Source organism: Chaetodon auriga, chromosome 16 (genome assembly GCF_051107435.1).
Source record: "Chaetodon auriga isolate fChaAug3 chromosome 16, fChaAug3.hap1, whole genome shotgun sequence".
Classification (NCBI taxonomy): domain Eukaryota; kingdom Metazoa; phylum Chordata; class Actinopteri; order Chaetodontiformes; family Chaetodontidae; genus Chaetodon; species Chaetodon auriga.
This window is the reverse complement of record NC_135089.1, coordinates 14,256,182-14,270,783: the sequence shown is the minus strand read 5'-3', so window position 1 is coordinate 14,270,783 and position 14,602 is coordinate 14,256,182. Positions and strand designations below refer to the sequence as shown.

At 40.6% G+C, this 14,602-nt stretch overlaps 2 protein-coding genes across 2 annotated transcripts; both read left to right on the top strand.

Moving 5' to 3' along the window:
- The first annotated feature begins 1,985 nt into the window (after positions 1-1,985).
- On the top strand, positions 1,986-6,602 carry ypel3 (yippee-like 3). Its single transcript, XM_076753290.1, has 5 exons — positions 1,986-2,558; positions 3,776-3,894; positions 4,141-4,184; positions 4,934-5,042; positions 5,353-6,602. The coding sequence occupies exons 2-5, from the start codon at positions 3,778-3,780 to the stop codon at positions 5,440-5,442; spliced, it is 360 nt and encodes a 119-aa protein (XP_076609405.1). The 5' UTR covers positions 1,986-2,558; positions 3,776-3,777; the 3' UTR covers positions 5,443-6,602.
- Positions 6,603-8,893: 2,291 nt separating this feature from the next.
- Positions 8,894-14,208, top strand: atp6v0ca (ATPase H+ transporting V0 subunit ca). The gene is made up of 3 exons (XM_076752239.1): positions 8,894-9,137; positions 12,198-12,381; positions 13,005-14,208. Exons 1-3 carry the CDS (start codon positions 9,062-9,064, stop codon positions 13,207-13,209), a joined length of 465 nt encoding a protein of 154 aa, XP_076608354.1. The 5' UTR covers positions 8,894-9,061; the 3' UTR covers positions 13,210-14,208.
- Positions 14,209-14,602: the final 394 nt, after the last annotated feature.

The window sequence follows — 14,602 nt, the reverse complement described above, 5'->3', positions numbered from 1 at the left end:
TGAGTCCATGAAGTTTCATCCTTTATACAGTCATGTGTTCACAAAGTGGTGAACCTCTCTCCATCCTTGCTTGTGAATCACTGAGCCTTTCCAGGATGCCCCTTTCATACCCAATCATGATACTATCACCTGTTACCAATGAACCTGTTTACCTGTGGAATGTTTGCTGTTTTTGGAGCATTCCACAGCTTTTCCAGTCTTTAGTTGCTCCTGTGCCAAAGTTTTTGAAATGTGTTGCTGCATCAAATTCACAATAAGCAGATATTTACACAAATCAATGAAGCTGATAAGGTCACACATTAAATATTTTGTCTTTGTACTGTTTTCAATTGAGTATATGTCAAAGTATTAGCAAGTTATCACATTGTGTTGTATTTTTTGGAATGGGGGTTGTATGTGATGTGACCACTGCAGTGGGACAGGGTATGTGTGCTGCCAGGTGTTGATCTCTAACTGGAAGTTTTGATGATTCTCTGAAGCCAAATTTTTCTAATTTTGCAAATAGAAATTTCCACATGACCTCATGAAATGCTTTTGCTGCATAGAGGGACATGAGTAATGTATTAAACTGAACACTTTATATGTATTACTGGATGAGTGTGTACCTTTAATAAACCTGGTTGGATGTGGGTGGATTATGGGAGCAATCACCTTTTCTAGTCTGTGAGCCAGAGCTTTAATCATGATTTGTATGTCTGTGTTGATTATTGAAATGGGATGGTAGCTGTCTGGCAGAGTGGGGTGTTTGTTAAGTTTCAAAAGAAGTCAGATTATAGCAGCATTTGTCTTTGCTGGTAGTTCAGTTTTATTTCAGTTGTCAGTCTGTGGAGAAGTGGTGCTGGGAGGGTGTAGTGTTTGTAGTTGGAGTAAATATTTAACCAGCTGCACCACATCACCTGACATCACATTTCTCATGATAAGGCAGCAAGCATGGCTTTGTTTTGATTAGGTGTGTTATTATTTTCCATTATGTGATTGGTTTGAGAAAGTGCTGGACTTAAGAAAATAAATTCTCTGGGATGATTCACTTTTATATTCCTTCATATGTCTTTTTGTGGTATTAAGCTGAAAAGTATGAATGAGTGAAATGAAAACATATTCTTGTGATACTATAAATATATCCTGGTGCGTAGTGTTATTAATGTAGTGTTTAGGCTATGTGATTCATTTGTGTGTAATACAGTCACTCATCTACTACACATGCAAGTTAAAATAGAAGGTTTTACATGTGCAGTGAGCCTCACCTGTGTCCCAGGCTACGTTCAAAGTCCAGCCACACTGCTGTGATAATGATCAACCAGTATGCTGGTGTAACAATGGCTGTATTTTTCTGACCTGCTTGGCAATGCCTTGCCGTGTGACAAATGAGTTAGTGGGACATAAGTGGATCAGTGCACACTGAGGTCTTTAAGAAAGTAGAGCAAACGTTTGAATAAGTAACCCAGCAGATAAATGTTCCTCTGATCATACAGCCTCAGATGTGAATATTTACTATTTGTCTTCATTTTCTATGATTGTAAACTACACATCTTCAAACCAAGACATAAGAGGACATCACCTTGAGCTTGGGGAACTTTTTCATTATATTCTGTCATTTTATAGACCAAATGATTAACCGAGGCAATAATTAACAGATGAATCAATATGAGCGGAAATAATTAGTTTCAACCCTGCTTTTCAAACATTTAGACCATGATATAGCCGGATAAATTAAATTGAACCGTTATCAATGAAATGTGAACTGCTGTGGTGGTTTTTTGGGGGGATTTTGGTTGATAAGCTTTAGCAGAATCCGTTTCAGTAAAGTATCTCCTGATGAATGGTGCTGTGCTGAAGGAATCTGGACCTCCTGGGCCGAAGAAACCACAACAACCACATCATCTCCACATCCTTCCTGCATCCTCCTTCAGGGATATTAAAGATTTACCTAATCCTGTCACGTAGCCGCTGATGATTGTCCCCTACAGAGTGTGCGTGTGATTAGTGTGCAGCCAATCTGACGGACTTTCATCCCAAATCCATAAACACAAACTACAGGACGAGAGTCGTGATAACCTGCTAACAGCATTTATCGGTCTGTGTACCAACAATCAAACCGATAGCCATAAAGGGCTCGTGTGAAGCGAATTTGATTGGTTGACCCACATTCTAAACGTCACCCGCAGGCTCCTATTGGTCGACAGGGATTTGTTTTGCACTCTTCAGACTTCCTCCTCTGCGTGTTTTCATAAACAAACCACATTTTTCTCCCGCCAGGGCCGCCGCACGGTCATCCTGTCTGCCAGCCAGCATAGTCGGGTGTCGTATCCTGTTTTAACAAAATTTGTGGGGGGACTTTGACAGCCGTTTCACATTTGAAAGAGAGACGCGGGTAAACGGACTCCGCTGCAACAACCGAAGGCTGTCTGTGTTCGTCCTCATTGTCCGAGCCGCCAGCGCGTGGTCGACTGTTGGACCGAGCGGACCCACCGACCACAGACCCGCTTTGATCGGATGCTTTTCAGCTGTCAGTCGCATTGGCCCGCTGTGTAGACTGTGAAGAGTTTCATTAGTATCAGGTGAGTCGACAGACAGTGGAAAATATCCTGCAATGCGCATCTGAGCTGCTGTTAGCTTCTGTATGTTGTGACGGTGAAGCTAGCCAGCTAGCTAACGCGCAAGCTAGGTCAGAGCTGGTGGGCAGTTTCTCTCGTAGCTGACAGATGTAACTGTTATCAGGCCGTTTCAGGCCATGTGGGTCGTTATTTAGTGACTGTCAGACAGTCACCAGTGTTAGTGGCGCATAAATGGCGCAGCACACGTTGCAGGGACTTGAATTTGGGTTAACTGATTGTATCTAATGAAGCGAGGATTGTTTGTGCAAACTATCATGGACCAGGAAGCAAGCTGGCAAACTGTCCGAACCTGCTTGCCAGCATTAGTTGAGACCAATTTTGTTAATTTATAACAATGCATGCTTTGTCTAATGTGCCTTGACTATACGTCAGTCTTTGCACAATAGGAAGTTTCTTGATTACAGCACACTGTGTAGTAGGGCTGCAATTTAGTCAATTTCCAGGATAACTAAATCTGCCCAACTGTGGAGTCCATTTCTGCCAAAAAAAAGAAAGATAAAATGTTGAAATAATCATGGTCGATCATAATGCTATGACACTTGGTCAAGTTTGTAAGATACCAAGCCTAAATTATGAGATATTAAGTCAAAGTACTGCTTTACTAAGTCGAATTTATGAAGTAGGAAGTACCAGTTTGTAGTTTTGACTTACTGTGGTTTCTAACTCTTCATCCAGTTTCAATGAACTTGATCAATAAAGTGTTAACTTAAGCTAAAGTGTCCTGATGGCAGAGTTTTATCTAATGATGTCTTGCCTTCTCTTGATATTCACTTCACATAATTATATGTAACTAAATAACAAACAAAGCCAGCAAAGGATTTATAAAGCTATAAACAGCTAATGATTGTCTGAAAGGGTACATTTATAAAATTAGTTTGTTAACCAACTGATTGTTCCAGTGTCACAGTTTCTTAAAATTTAGGTCAGGCTTGTTGGGGGGAAAGGCACTGCAGGGTTTTGCTGTTATTATCAAATATATTAAAAGTTAATGGAAAACCTGTCTGTCAAATGTCCTCCACTTCCTCACTGCTACAGGTAAATGTAATTAAAGTGATAATCCTAAATTCACACATATGATTGACCGGTGGGTCTTGGGAATCACTAACGTGTGCACGGCAACATACGACAATCCTGCATCCCCCTACCCTCTTCGTCCTCAGACATGGTGAAGCTGACAAAGGCCAAGACTTTCCAGGCTTACCTGGACTCCTGCCACCGTCGCTACAGCTGTGTGCACTGCCGCGCCCACCTGGCCAACCATGACGATCTTATCTCCAAGGTGAGTATGCTGCCACTCTTTGTTGTTAATAATAATTTCAGGTGGCACCAATTCATAGCTCTCACATAGTAGTGCAAGTGGCTACACTGGAAACCCTAACCCTAACCCTGGACTTACATAAAACAAATAAATGATCTCCCAAAGTTGGGAGACATTTTGGAAATATTTTGTAAAGCTGGAAAAATACTAATTAATATCATGTTGTGATTTTTTTTTTTTTTAATGCTCTGATTTCATGTCTCCTAGTCTTTCCAAGGAAGTCAGGGCCGAGCCTACCTCTTCAACTCTGTGTGAGTACTTTACTTTTAAATATTACTACATGTTGGCACATTGAATGTACAGAAGTGGATATTATGATCTTAGGTGTTTTTTTCTTCATAATCACTGTATAGGCAGTTAAACAGTGAATTTAGCGAAGGTTACAATTGATTTATTTTCATCACAGTTTTAAAAAGACTCTCCTTAAATGACCCTTTGCTCCACATTATCAATTTTTATTCAGTTATTTTCAGATAAGATTATTGGCCTCTTCAGTGGGTCTCAGAAATAAAAAAAAAAGTTGGAGAATCTTTGCTTTTCTTTGTTTTGCCTACATATGATTTCTAAAATAAGTCTAGTTCTCTCTGAAAACAAATTCCCAGTATCACACGTATTTGCACAAACCACACTGTCAACAGATAATTTGATTTGCTCTCGAGTAGACCTTGAAGTTGGGTGAGATCACGTTGGTCACACTCCTGCTGGGTTAGTGGGTCAGAAATACACAGGCTCTCTGTGAGCCCATTAAATAACACATAATCTAAGTCCATCAGCATTTCTTCAGTTTAAACCTTGATCTGTGAAGGTGGAATTCTGTTCTGAATGGTTTCATCGAAAGCTGTCTGCCTTATGACTGCGCATGGCCTCTTTTCCCCTCAAAAGAAGTTATGACGATACAGGAAAGTAGTTCCTTTAGGATCACAGCAGTCTCAGGGTAAGGATGGGAATCCCTGTGAATCAGAAAGGAGCTGCTGTTTGACAACACTTCCTTTGTTTTCAGGGTGAACGTCGGCTGTGGCCCTGCAGAGGAGAGGCTGCTGCTCACAGGACTTCACGCAGTAGCCGACATCTACTGTGAAAACTGTCACACCACACTGGGCTGGAAATATGTAAGTGTGTCCACTTAACGTGGTTCCTACCATGCACACTTATGGTGTAGGGTTTACAGTTCAGCATCAGATTTAAACAATTGATAACACCCTGGTAACAGTAACAGTATGGCCCGTGATTCAACCGTGTCCTGCTTTATTTGTGTTCCCAAACTGTGTTTACATTCTTTCACCAGTTTTGTGCCATTGGAGAATCTTTCATATCTTTTTATTAAACTAATCCAGAGTAGTAAATTACCTTGGTACACGCAGAACTTTGTCTTCACTTTAATCTACTTTCGATTAACTCTTACGCCCCTCCTTTCTGCAGGAACAAGCCTTTGAGCTGAGTCAGAAGTATAAGGAGGGGAAGTTTATCATCGAGCTGTCCCACATGATAAAGGACAACGGCTGGGACTGAGAGGGAAGTCTTCATCTTTCTTCATGACTTTTTCAAAAGTTGCATCCCCTTGACTTCAAAGGGTTCCAGTGTAGCTTCCTCATCCCGCGTAAGAGCCATCGCTGTGCCACACTTTCACTTCGTACGGCTTCGTCAAGAATAGCATGTGATGCCTTATCTTTTTCTGTTCTTCATGTTTTTCCAGCGACCACAACAACACATTTGCTGATATTGCTATCCCATTTGCTAGTTGTGCTGGGACATGGACTGAATGAGTGCAGGGTTTGTGTGTGAACGACTGGGAGACGTAGTCACACAGGCACGTGTGCGTGATGGATTTTAAAGCGTGTGTTTGAGTGATGAAACCCTTATCAGCAACCGCTAAACACACTGTGTGTGGGCAAGGCCACACCAAGTCAAATTATCTGACCTTCTTTCACATTGGATGCAGGTATTTGGATTTTCCTTCTGAGTTTAGGTGCACATTTAGACATATCTATCCCAAATTGAGGAAAGAATTTAGGCCTGTTTAACCCATAGATCATTTCTGAGTGATGCAAGCATATGGGAATGCTTATAGCAGTGGGAGGGCTTGTTTTTTTTATCAGTGAAATTCGTGTTTTTTATGGTAAGATCAGTAACACTTGTTCATATTTTGCCAAAGGCAGTCAGGATGTTGAATTAGTAATGTTAAAGCCCGCAAAAGTCTCCTGCAAGAATCCCTAAATCTGGAGTATGAATGTGTTCTGCTTGTAGGTGTACATTTTAGTGTGTGTGTGTGTGTGTGTGTGTGTGTGTGTGTGTGTGTGTGTGTGTGTGCGTGCGTGCGTGCGCGTGCATGTGTGCGTGTGCATGTGTGCGTGCGTGCATGTGTGCTCAGCAAGTGCTGAGATGTCTTAAGATGGATGGTGTTGAGAAACATTAGTCTGGGGTTCACATCTAGAGTTTTCACTGCACAGCCGGATGTCTTCACTTTTCCTTCATGCTGATGAGATCTATCCTACATGTGTTTGTGTATAACCTAACACTGAGCTGCCCTTCCACATACATTTACTCAGTCGTGTTAGAGCAAGGTGTGATTAGGATTATGTAGCATATTTATGGTGATTTTTAATGTCTGCTTCTTTCATTAAAAGTGTATTATTTTAACCTAATCTTTCATTAAAATGCAGTGTCTGTAACCTCTGTAGTTCTGTTTTCTTTTGCTTGTGATATGTTACTCTACATATGTTAACTTGTCTCAGATTCCCACAACATTCTTTTCTTGAATTATTTCCGTAATTTAGAAGAAATACAGAAATATTTTGTATCTTTGTTGTACAAAGACACCATTCAGATCTGATCTCCACCGCTTAACTGATCATCCTCTACACCACTTTCTGACTTTCAGCATCATTTTAACATCATTTTTACGGAGCATACCTGCTGATGCATATGGTGTAATGGTGTAACGATCTGTTCCCAAGTTCACAGTTTTAAGTATGTAATTTATTGAAGCATGTCAGCAGAGCTTTCATTTACAAGGAGGAAGAAATCAAACAGGATGCCCTGACTGACTGACTGACCTGAAATCAGCCAGCAGATGGTGATGTGGGTACTGTTAGATTGTATGTATGCAACACTGCAATACATTTTAACTTCATATGTACTATATATCAACTTGGAACGCTTGCCAAAAGCTAAACATGATAACACTCATGAAGGTAGGATTCAGTGCAGGGCTGTTTTATCAGACTGCATTAGTTTTAACTAGATGTAGATGTATATACTACATATGAACTTGCTAGTTACCCTGCTGGTTAACTACACTGCTGCAAACAGTTGAAGATGTGTCATTCTGTTTAGAAAAATTAAATTCAGAATAAAGCACTAATGGTCTGACTCCAAGAGGCTTCTACTTTTAGAAAACAGTTGAAATAAAACACTACATAAACAATATATGCAGTCATACAAGACACAAGAAGAGTTCTGCGAGTGAAAGAAAGTACTGTAATAGTGATACTGCAATAATATTTCACAACATCTAGCACTGAGTGGCCTTGGCTCTGTACAGTGAATTGCATAGCAGTACTAATGCATGTGTGTGTCTGGTGTTTGATTAATTAGTGGTTTATATAATTTATCTTCTAACATATGTTCCTTTTAGTGTAAAGAAATTATTATTACACTTGAGAACAGGTCACATGAGTGAACTCTGACCAGAAAGTGGAGAGGCTGCTGGCAGTCATGTGTGCAGTTCATATTTTCAGCTCTCCGCTCTGCTTTCACTTCTCATGCCTGAAAAATGCACCTGTTGCATAAGATTGTATTGTAAGTACATTCTCATGACAGAATTGAACTCGTTAAAGGGATTATGGTGTGACAAAGAGAAACTTTACACAAGTAACACTGTGGGATACACATTTTAATGTTTTCATATTTAATCCCCCATAATATGTTGCATCATATAGAAGGTCTACTTCACTGCATGGTACATGTCACCAAGTACTGTCAGTGTTTTCTTCCCCACTGTACTGAATATAAATGCTTGAGAAATGTCTGGAGGAGTGGATATGATCCAATCAAGTGACATTAAAACTCCCTGTTATGCAAGTTACAGCAATACAGCTCATCAGGACAAATCCCTCTTATTAAAGCTGATGCTGAGTGTAATTAGTATTATTGTCATGGAATAAATCTGCTCTAGCTGTCAAATCTACAAAACAAATTAATGTAAATAAGAAAAGATAAATAAAAAAGGGACACATTTTAGGAGACTAAATTGTGTAAAGGGTCAAAAATGATCTGGTAAAAATGTGAGACAAAATCTGACCAAAAGAAGCAAACAAATATTTCATTCATCTATGATGAATTATGAGGTGAAAATGTCCTTTATGCATTAGAAACACCCATTTCCATTTTACAGTGTCATCTTAAAAAAGGAAACTCACTGAATCAGGACAGTGTTAGTTTGTCTGAATGCAAAGGGAAGTCAAATGTTTGAAATTAACCTCTCCCTGTTATTTCATTTTGACCTCATACACCAGGCACATACTGCTGTATGACTGGGAGGATACATGCATGTTGGATATGGACACAGTGTTACTGAGCTTTCTGAACGCCTTTAGATTACTCTGTTAACTTGTAGTACCTATAAATTAGAGTAAATACAGTGTTAATTGTTGATTTTACTATCAATTTGACACCTAATAATTAATACCAGCGAGTAGTGAGTGCTGCCGTTTCAACTGCAGTCACTTGCAGCAGAACATACCACAGCACACACACTGTCCGAGATACTCATATCATACAGTGGGTATTACAAGCTGCTTTAATACATAATCGCTGTGAAAATTTCTATCAAATAGGGATAATTTCTACAAGGTATTCTACGGAACAATAAACAACAAGGACGAGATATTTCAAGCCCGTTTATGTCATGCACCCCTATGTCCACACAAATGGACCGTTCCGAGATGGTTGGTCACGTGACTTTTTCCGTTTCGCCATTTTCCTCTTCTACACCGGTGCTCTTGCTGGCAGCTACGTTGTCGCCCCCTCGCAGTGTTTTGACCTGTCCAAAGCTGACGGTGGGAAAGGGGAAACCCCAAAAAGAAGATAGTCTTCCTCGTAGCTGTATCGCCCCGAGAAAAGTGCGAGAATGTCTTCTGAGGAGAGCCCCGAGTACTCGCCTTTCTTCGCTGTGATGGGAGCCTCTGCGGCCATGGTCTTCAGCGGTAACTACACCAGCTCCTTCATCTGACATTTCAGCTTTCGGCGTCATTGTTACGCTAACGGCGAATTAGCTTAGCCAGATGTTGAATGCTTGTGGCGATATTAGAGACGACAACACGGGGCTGTCTTAAAAGAGACGGTGTCGGTGTTAGCTGAGTCGGTCACGGCTCATACACACCTGCCAGGGATGCGAGGCAGAGGCGGGGGGAGGTTTGCGCCGACATCAAGCTGTTGACCACCAGCTCTTCACATTGCTAACATTATAGCTAGCCACCCCCTGTATGAGACAGGTTTTATTATGTTATATCACATCAAATCATAGCTGTAACGCCGTGTCCTGGTGACTGCTGGTTGGTGACGCAGACCCTCACTGAGGTGGCAGCTGCCCCGTCAGGCCATCTCTTATCTGTCATAATGAAGTCATTTTACAGTAGGAGGGTCCAGATCTTCATGAATTATAAGATAAATACGATTCTTGCTGAAATAGGATCCATGGCATGTTTCCCATTGGTTGAAATGAACCGTATCACAGGAAGGCCAGAGTCAAGGCCCGAATATCAGTGTGGGAAATTAAAGGGAGAATCCATCCATTCATTCATGTACTGCCACCTATCATGTGTAGCATGCGCTCGAGGATGGAGGCAGGATACACCCAGTCTGTCTAAGAAGAGATGACATTACACCTCCATACAGAATATACAAGGTCCCTTTGCAAGGGTCAAGTCAATAGAATGATGCCTATTCCTGCAGACACAGAAAACTGTCTCCATGAAGTGTCTCCATGATTTTATGATGAAATCAAGTGTCACTTTGTGGAATTTGTTTATGGAGTGAGTGCCAGAGTTGAAATTTATGTTTGAGATAGTAAAGCCGAGTACGCATTGACAAAACTTCCAATACTGAAACAAGGCTGCCGTACAGAGTACTGATCCTTTTTTTTCTAAATTTAACATCTGTATAGCACACTGCACCACCTGGCATGCCTGAATGAATTGAAGTGATAGCAGGAACACTACATTTTATAATAACATTGACAAAAGAAAACTGTATTTAATGTGGATCGGTCACATCCTGGCCTACAACTGGATCAGTGCATCTGTAACTAATCTAAATGAGTTTTTTTTTTTTTATGTAGGTCAGAAGACGTCTTTATACCTTTGTGTTGAAGTGTTGTTAAGTGCTGTTATGTAGCAGATGTATACCAAAATGTTGAGGCTATCCTGCACAAACTTAGGTCTGCCTGAACTGTTTGATCCATTCAGGTAGTGTAAAGACAACATTGCAGGCTGAAAAAAAATCTATCAGGTTCTTTTCCTTGATGGTTAGAAATATTACTTCATCTCCATCGTGTATCACAAATCACAGCACTGCCTGAATACGTGGCATTAGCATCTAATCTCGCAGCAGTGGCAGGCTGATACTAATATGGATCTTGGAGAGTTAAAAAAGATCCAGACACTAATTTATTGGCCGGTATTTGTTTTTAAACAGAAACAGCTTGGTTATTAAGTACGTTTTGAAAAATAAACTTTTCTAAATTACCTCAGAAATATTTGAATATAGACAGAATATCATTTGTGTTCTGCAGTTTCTGTTGCTTATCGGCCAATGTATTGATCAGGCTCTGTTATAAATTATTTCCTTTCCAGCAGGGCAATTTTGGCTTTACAGCTTTGAATCAGAAAAATATTATGTCTCACTCTCCTTCCTCATTGGTGCTGTTATAGAGTCATAATAGTTGTTTGTTCACAGTGGAGTCGGTCCAGGATTTCTTGAGTTGACAGTTGCATGACAGACAAACCGTGATGTTAGGTTCCAGAAAGGAAATCGGAAAGCTGATACTTAATAAATACTCAGGGCAACTCAATCAGGCATCTCGTAGCTGACATCTGTGTAAGGCTGAAGACCCACAGGACAGAAATGTGATGTTCACCTCCATTCCTTGTCTATGGGATGCAAATGTACTGCCTTTCAAGGTACAGTGGCAACGTATGCACTGCGGAGTTGACACATGATGCACTGAAAATGGGAAGATTCAGACATTATGTTATACTTCATGCAAATACGAACTGCATCAAATATCAGTGGATAAGAAAATCATTATTGACTTTTTAGGGATTCCTCTTTTGTATGGCCACAGCACTTAAAATTGTTGGACAAAACATTGTGTCGCTTATTTAAAAAATACGCACCAACAATAGCTTGTAGTCTTAGAACATAGCCCGCACAAGTGTCATCACACCCACAGCCGCAAGTGAGAAGCAAGGGTTGGTGTTGTATGATTTATTTATTCGTTTGTTTCCCACAGGCCTTCATTGTAAGCAGGTAGCATCCTGAATTCAGACTTGCTCAGTGCTTGTTACCATCAAAGCCATATATGACAATCAGTTACTGACCTGTGCAGATTGATGCTGTACAGGTAACAAAGAATAGCACGGATCATTGTGGGTTATCTGTATTTCTTTTGAGTCTCTGCAGGTGATGAACCCCCACACATGATGTAGACTGCTTGGTAAAAAAAGGGTAGATGTCAGACAAGTGATTAACTGGCAGACATACAACTGACTATCTGATGAAACATGAGGTGACAGTGGGGCTCAAGGGGAAACCTCCCATTTTCTGTCACATCATGAAAATAGTCCTCTAGTAAAGTATTGAAGTTGCTGGGTGATGTGGGGTAGCAAGGCTCCAGAGTCCAACCATTTACCACTTTCTGAAATGATTTTCACACACGGTTTGTGAAGAACCTTAAAAATGTTATTGGTGATGTATCACTTAAATTTCTCCGTTATTGCTGGGTGTAAGAGAACTGGCAGTCGAACGTGATTTGCTGTTTCATGTTGTCTGTCGCCTGCACGTCAGATCTCTGAACCGTGTCTCAGATCCAGCATGTTAGCACAGAGAATCGAAATTGATCATCCGGATTAATCGCTGTCACGCAGCTCCATCTGAATCTGTATCTTGTCTGGTTAGAGTCATTTGTCAGGAATTTGTTAGTGAAGAGGTAACACTGACTGAACTGAACAGATGAATGAACAGGATCTCTCTTCTCTCTCACTCAGCATTAGGAGCAGCGTATGGGACAGCGAAGAGCGGCACAGGCATCGCTGCCATGTCTGTGATGCGGCCAGAGCTCATCATGAAGTCCATCATCCCTGTGGTCATGGCTGGTATCATTGCCATCTACGGGCTGGTGGTGGCTGTACTGATAGCAAACAACATCTCTGAGAGAGTCACCCTTTACAAGTAAGATGGACCTCTGTTAAAGTTTTTAAAGTTCCCTGATTTTTGTACTCAGGCTAACTGCACCAGCATGCACATAACTGTCAACCTCTCTGTTTTGATATGTTTTGCCATGATATATGTTTTTGCATCTTGTTTGATTTCTTGAAAGTTGCTCTTTCCAGCTCTTTGCAAGAGTTTTAATATATGAGTTTGATGAAGACAATGAGATCCAACCATACAGATTATGTGGGCAGGAGGACCAAAGTAATTCTCAAAGGTTTTGAAAGTTGCAAGTCAGAGTTATGTCTTAACCATCAGATGGGCCGCATCATTAATAGAAAAACTATTACTTATTGTAAATTTAAAAGCAATCCTGTTTGCTTTTAACAAAATTTCATAGCTTTACAGTGTTTGTAATGTTTCTTTCTGAATTCTTTAAATTTAGTTCATCCACCACATGATTAGGCACTGACATTTTGTCTGATAACAAAATGTGTTTGAATGTACTGACTGACAATTTGGCCATCTTTCGGACGTCAAATACTTCTCCTCTGTAGATTTGATAGGCGACTTTGTTTCAAATATTCATAGTGTAATATTGCCTATATGTGACGAAATCGATACTCTTTGTTTCCCTTCAACAGGAGCTTCCTGCATCTCGGTGCTGGTCTGAGCGTGGGCCTGAGTGGTCTGGCGGCCGGGTTCGCCATTGGCATCGTGGGAGATGCCGGTGTGAGAGGCACCGCCCAGCAGCCCCGGCTTTTCGTGGGCATGATCCTGATCTTGATCTTCGCCGAGGTGCTGGGGCTTTATGGCCTCATCGTGGCCCTCATCCTATCTACAAAATAAGTGTCTGCATCAAACATCATCTCATTCATTCCACATCAAAGCAGCAAGAACAAATAGGAGATTTTCACCTACTTCCATTACACCCCGTGGGTCTGACAGGATGGGATGGCAACAGAAACATGTTGGCGGTCGAATTGACAGCTGTGTCCTCAGTAGATGTGATCTATCCATATTGTTTAAAGCCATCCGGTTGTGTCAGGTGTTGTGTGTACAGAACGGGCATGAAGATGTATTGGTTGTTGTGGGATGATGTGTGGACAGTCTGCTTGATTTGTTGTCTGATCTTAACCTGTACAGTGATCCAGAGTCCCTCCACCCCCTGTAAATGTAGTAACCAGTCTGTGCTGTGAGTATCAACGTTTATCCCTCTGCCCATTCCCCTCCTTCGATTTTTGTTTTTTGTTGGTGGTTTTGATCATTCTCTGTTTTGAGACTGCTGAAGAATTGTGCACATTAGTGTTTTATTTTTTCATGTTCTTTTCTGGGACCATTTTTGAATCACAGTGGTGAGGAACTGACAAGACATTTTTTTTTTCACTATTTATGGAAAGTTATGAAAATGACTTTGACTTAATGAAATTGTCTAAATGGAATACTGTTTATTGAATACCCTATATACATCAAAATATATAAATTATCTGTGTATAGTTAGATTAATTGCACTGTGGGTAATTGTTCTAAGTGCTTGGAATTCCTCTGGATGTAGTGTGATTATTAATGGAGGATGTCCTCATGTTGACATGGAGTTGACAGTGTGTGTATGAGTGTGAGAGTGAGTGAGCGAGCGAGCATGTGTGCGTGTGTGTGTGTGTGTAAATGACCCGAGTGCGTAACGTGTGCAAGTGGATTTATGTTTAATATGACATTCTCAAACACTAGTATTGTTTACCTGTAGTGCTGCTGTCTTGATTTTTTTGTTTGTTTTTTCTGTTTAAGGTGAGAGCTCACTGTTCAGCCATGCCTGTCAGATTTCCGAATAAAACTCAACCTCCTCCAGAACATCATTGTTGAGTCTTTTTTTTTTTTGTCTCATATTAATGGGATGACTAAATTAACACCACCAACAACATTCAGTCTTTCATTCTCAAACATTTGGCTGCACATGGAAATCAGGTATTAAATGGTTCATTCTGTTGGTGAATTAAATGTAAAGCATTTAGGACCTCCTAAATTTGCAAAGTAAACTAATGACCCAGATACTTAGGTCAATCAAGTGCTGCAGAAACCTCATCTTTAGTGAGCTCCATCACAGAATCTGAAATGTCTTTGAGGACAAAATCCAGGTGAATTTCACTGATAATCTGCACCTGAAAAAAGACTTTTGAGAAATAGAAATTTGTGATTCCTTGACTCCTCGAAGGCTCATTGACTGCTAATTCCAATAGTGGATAAA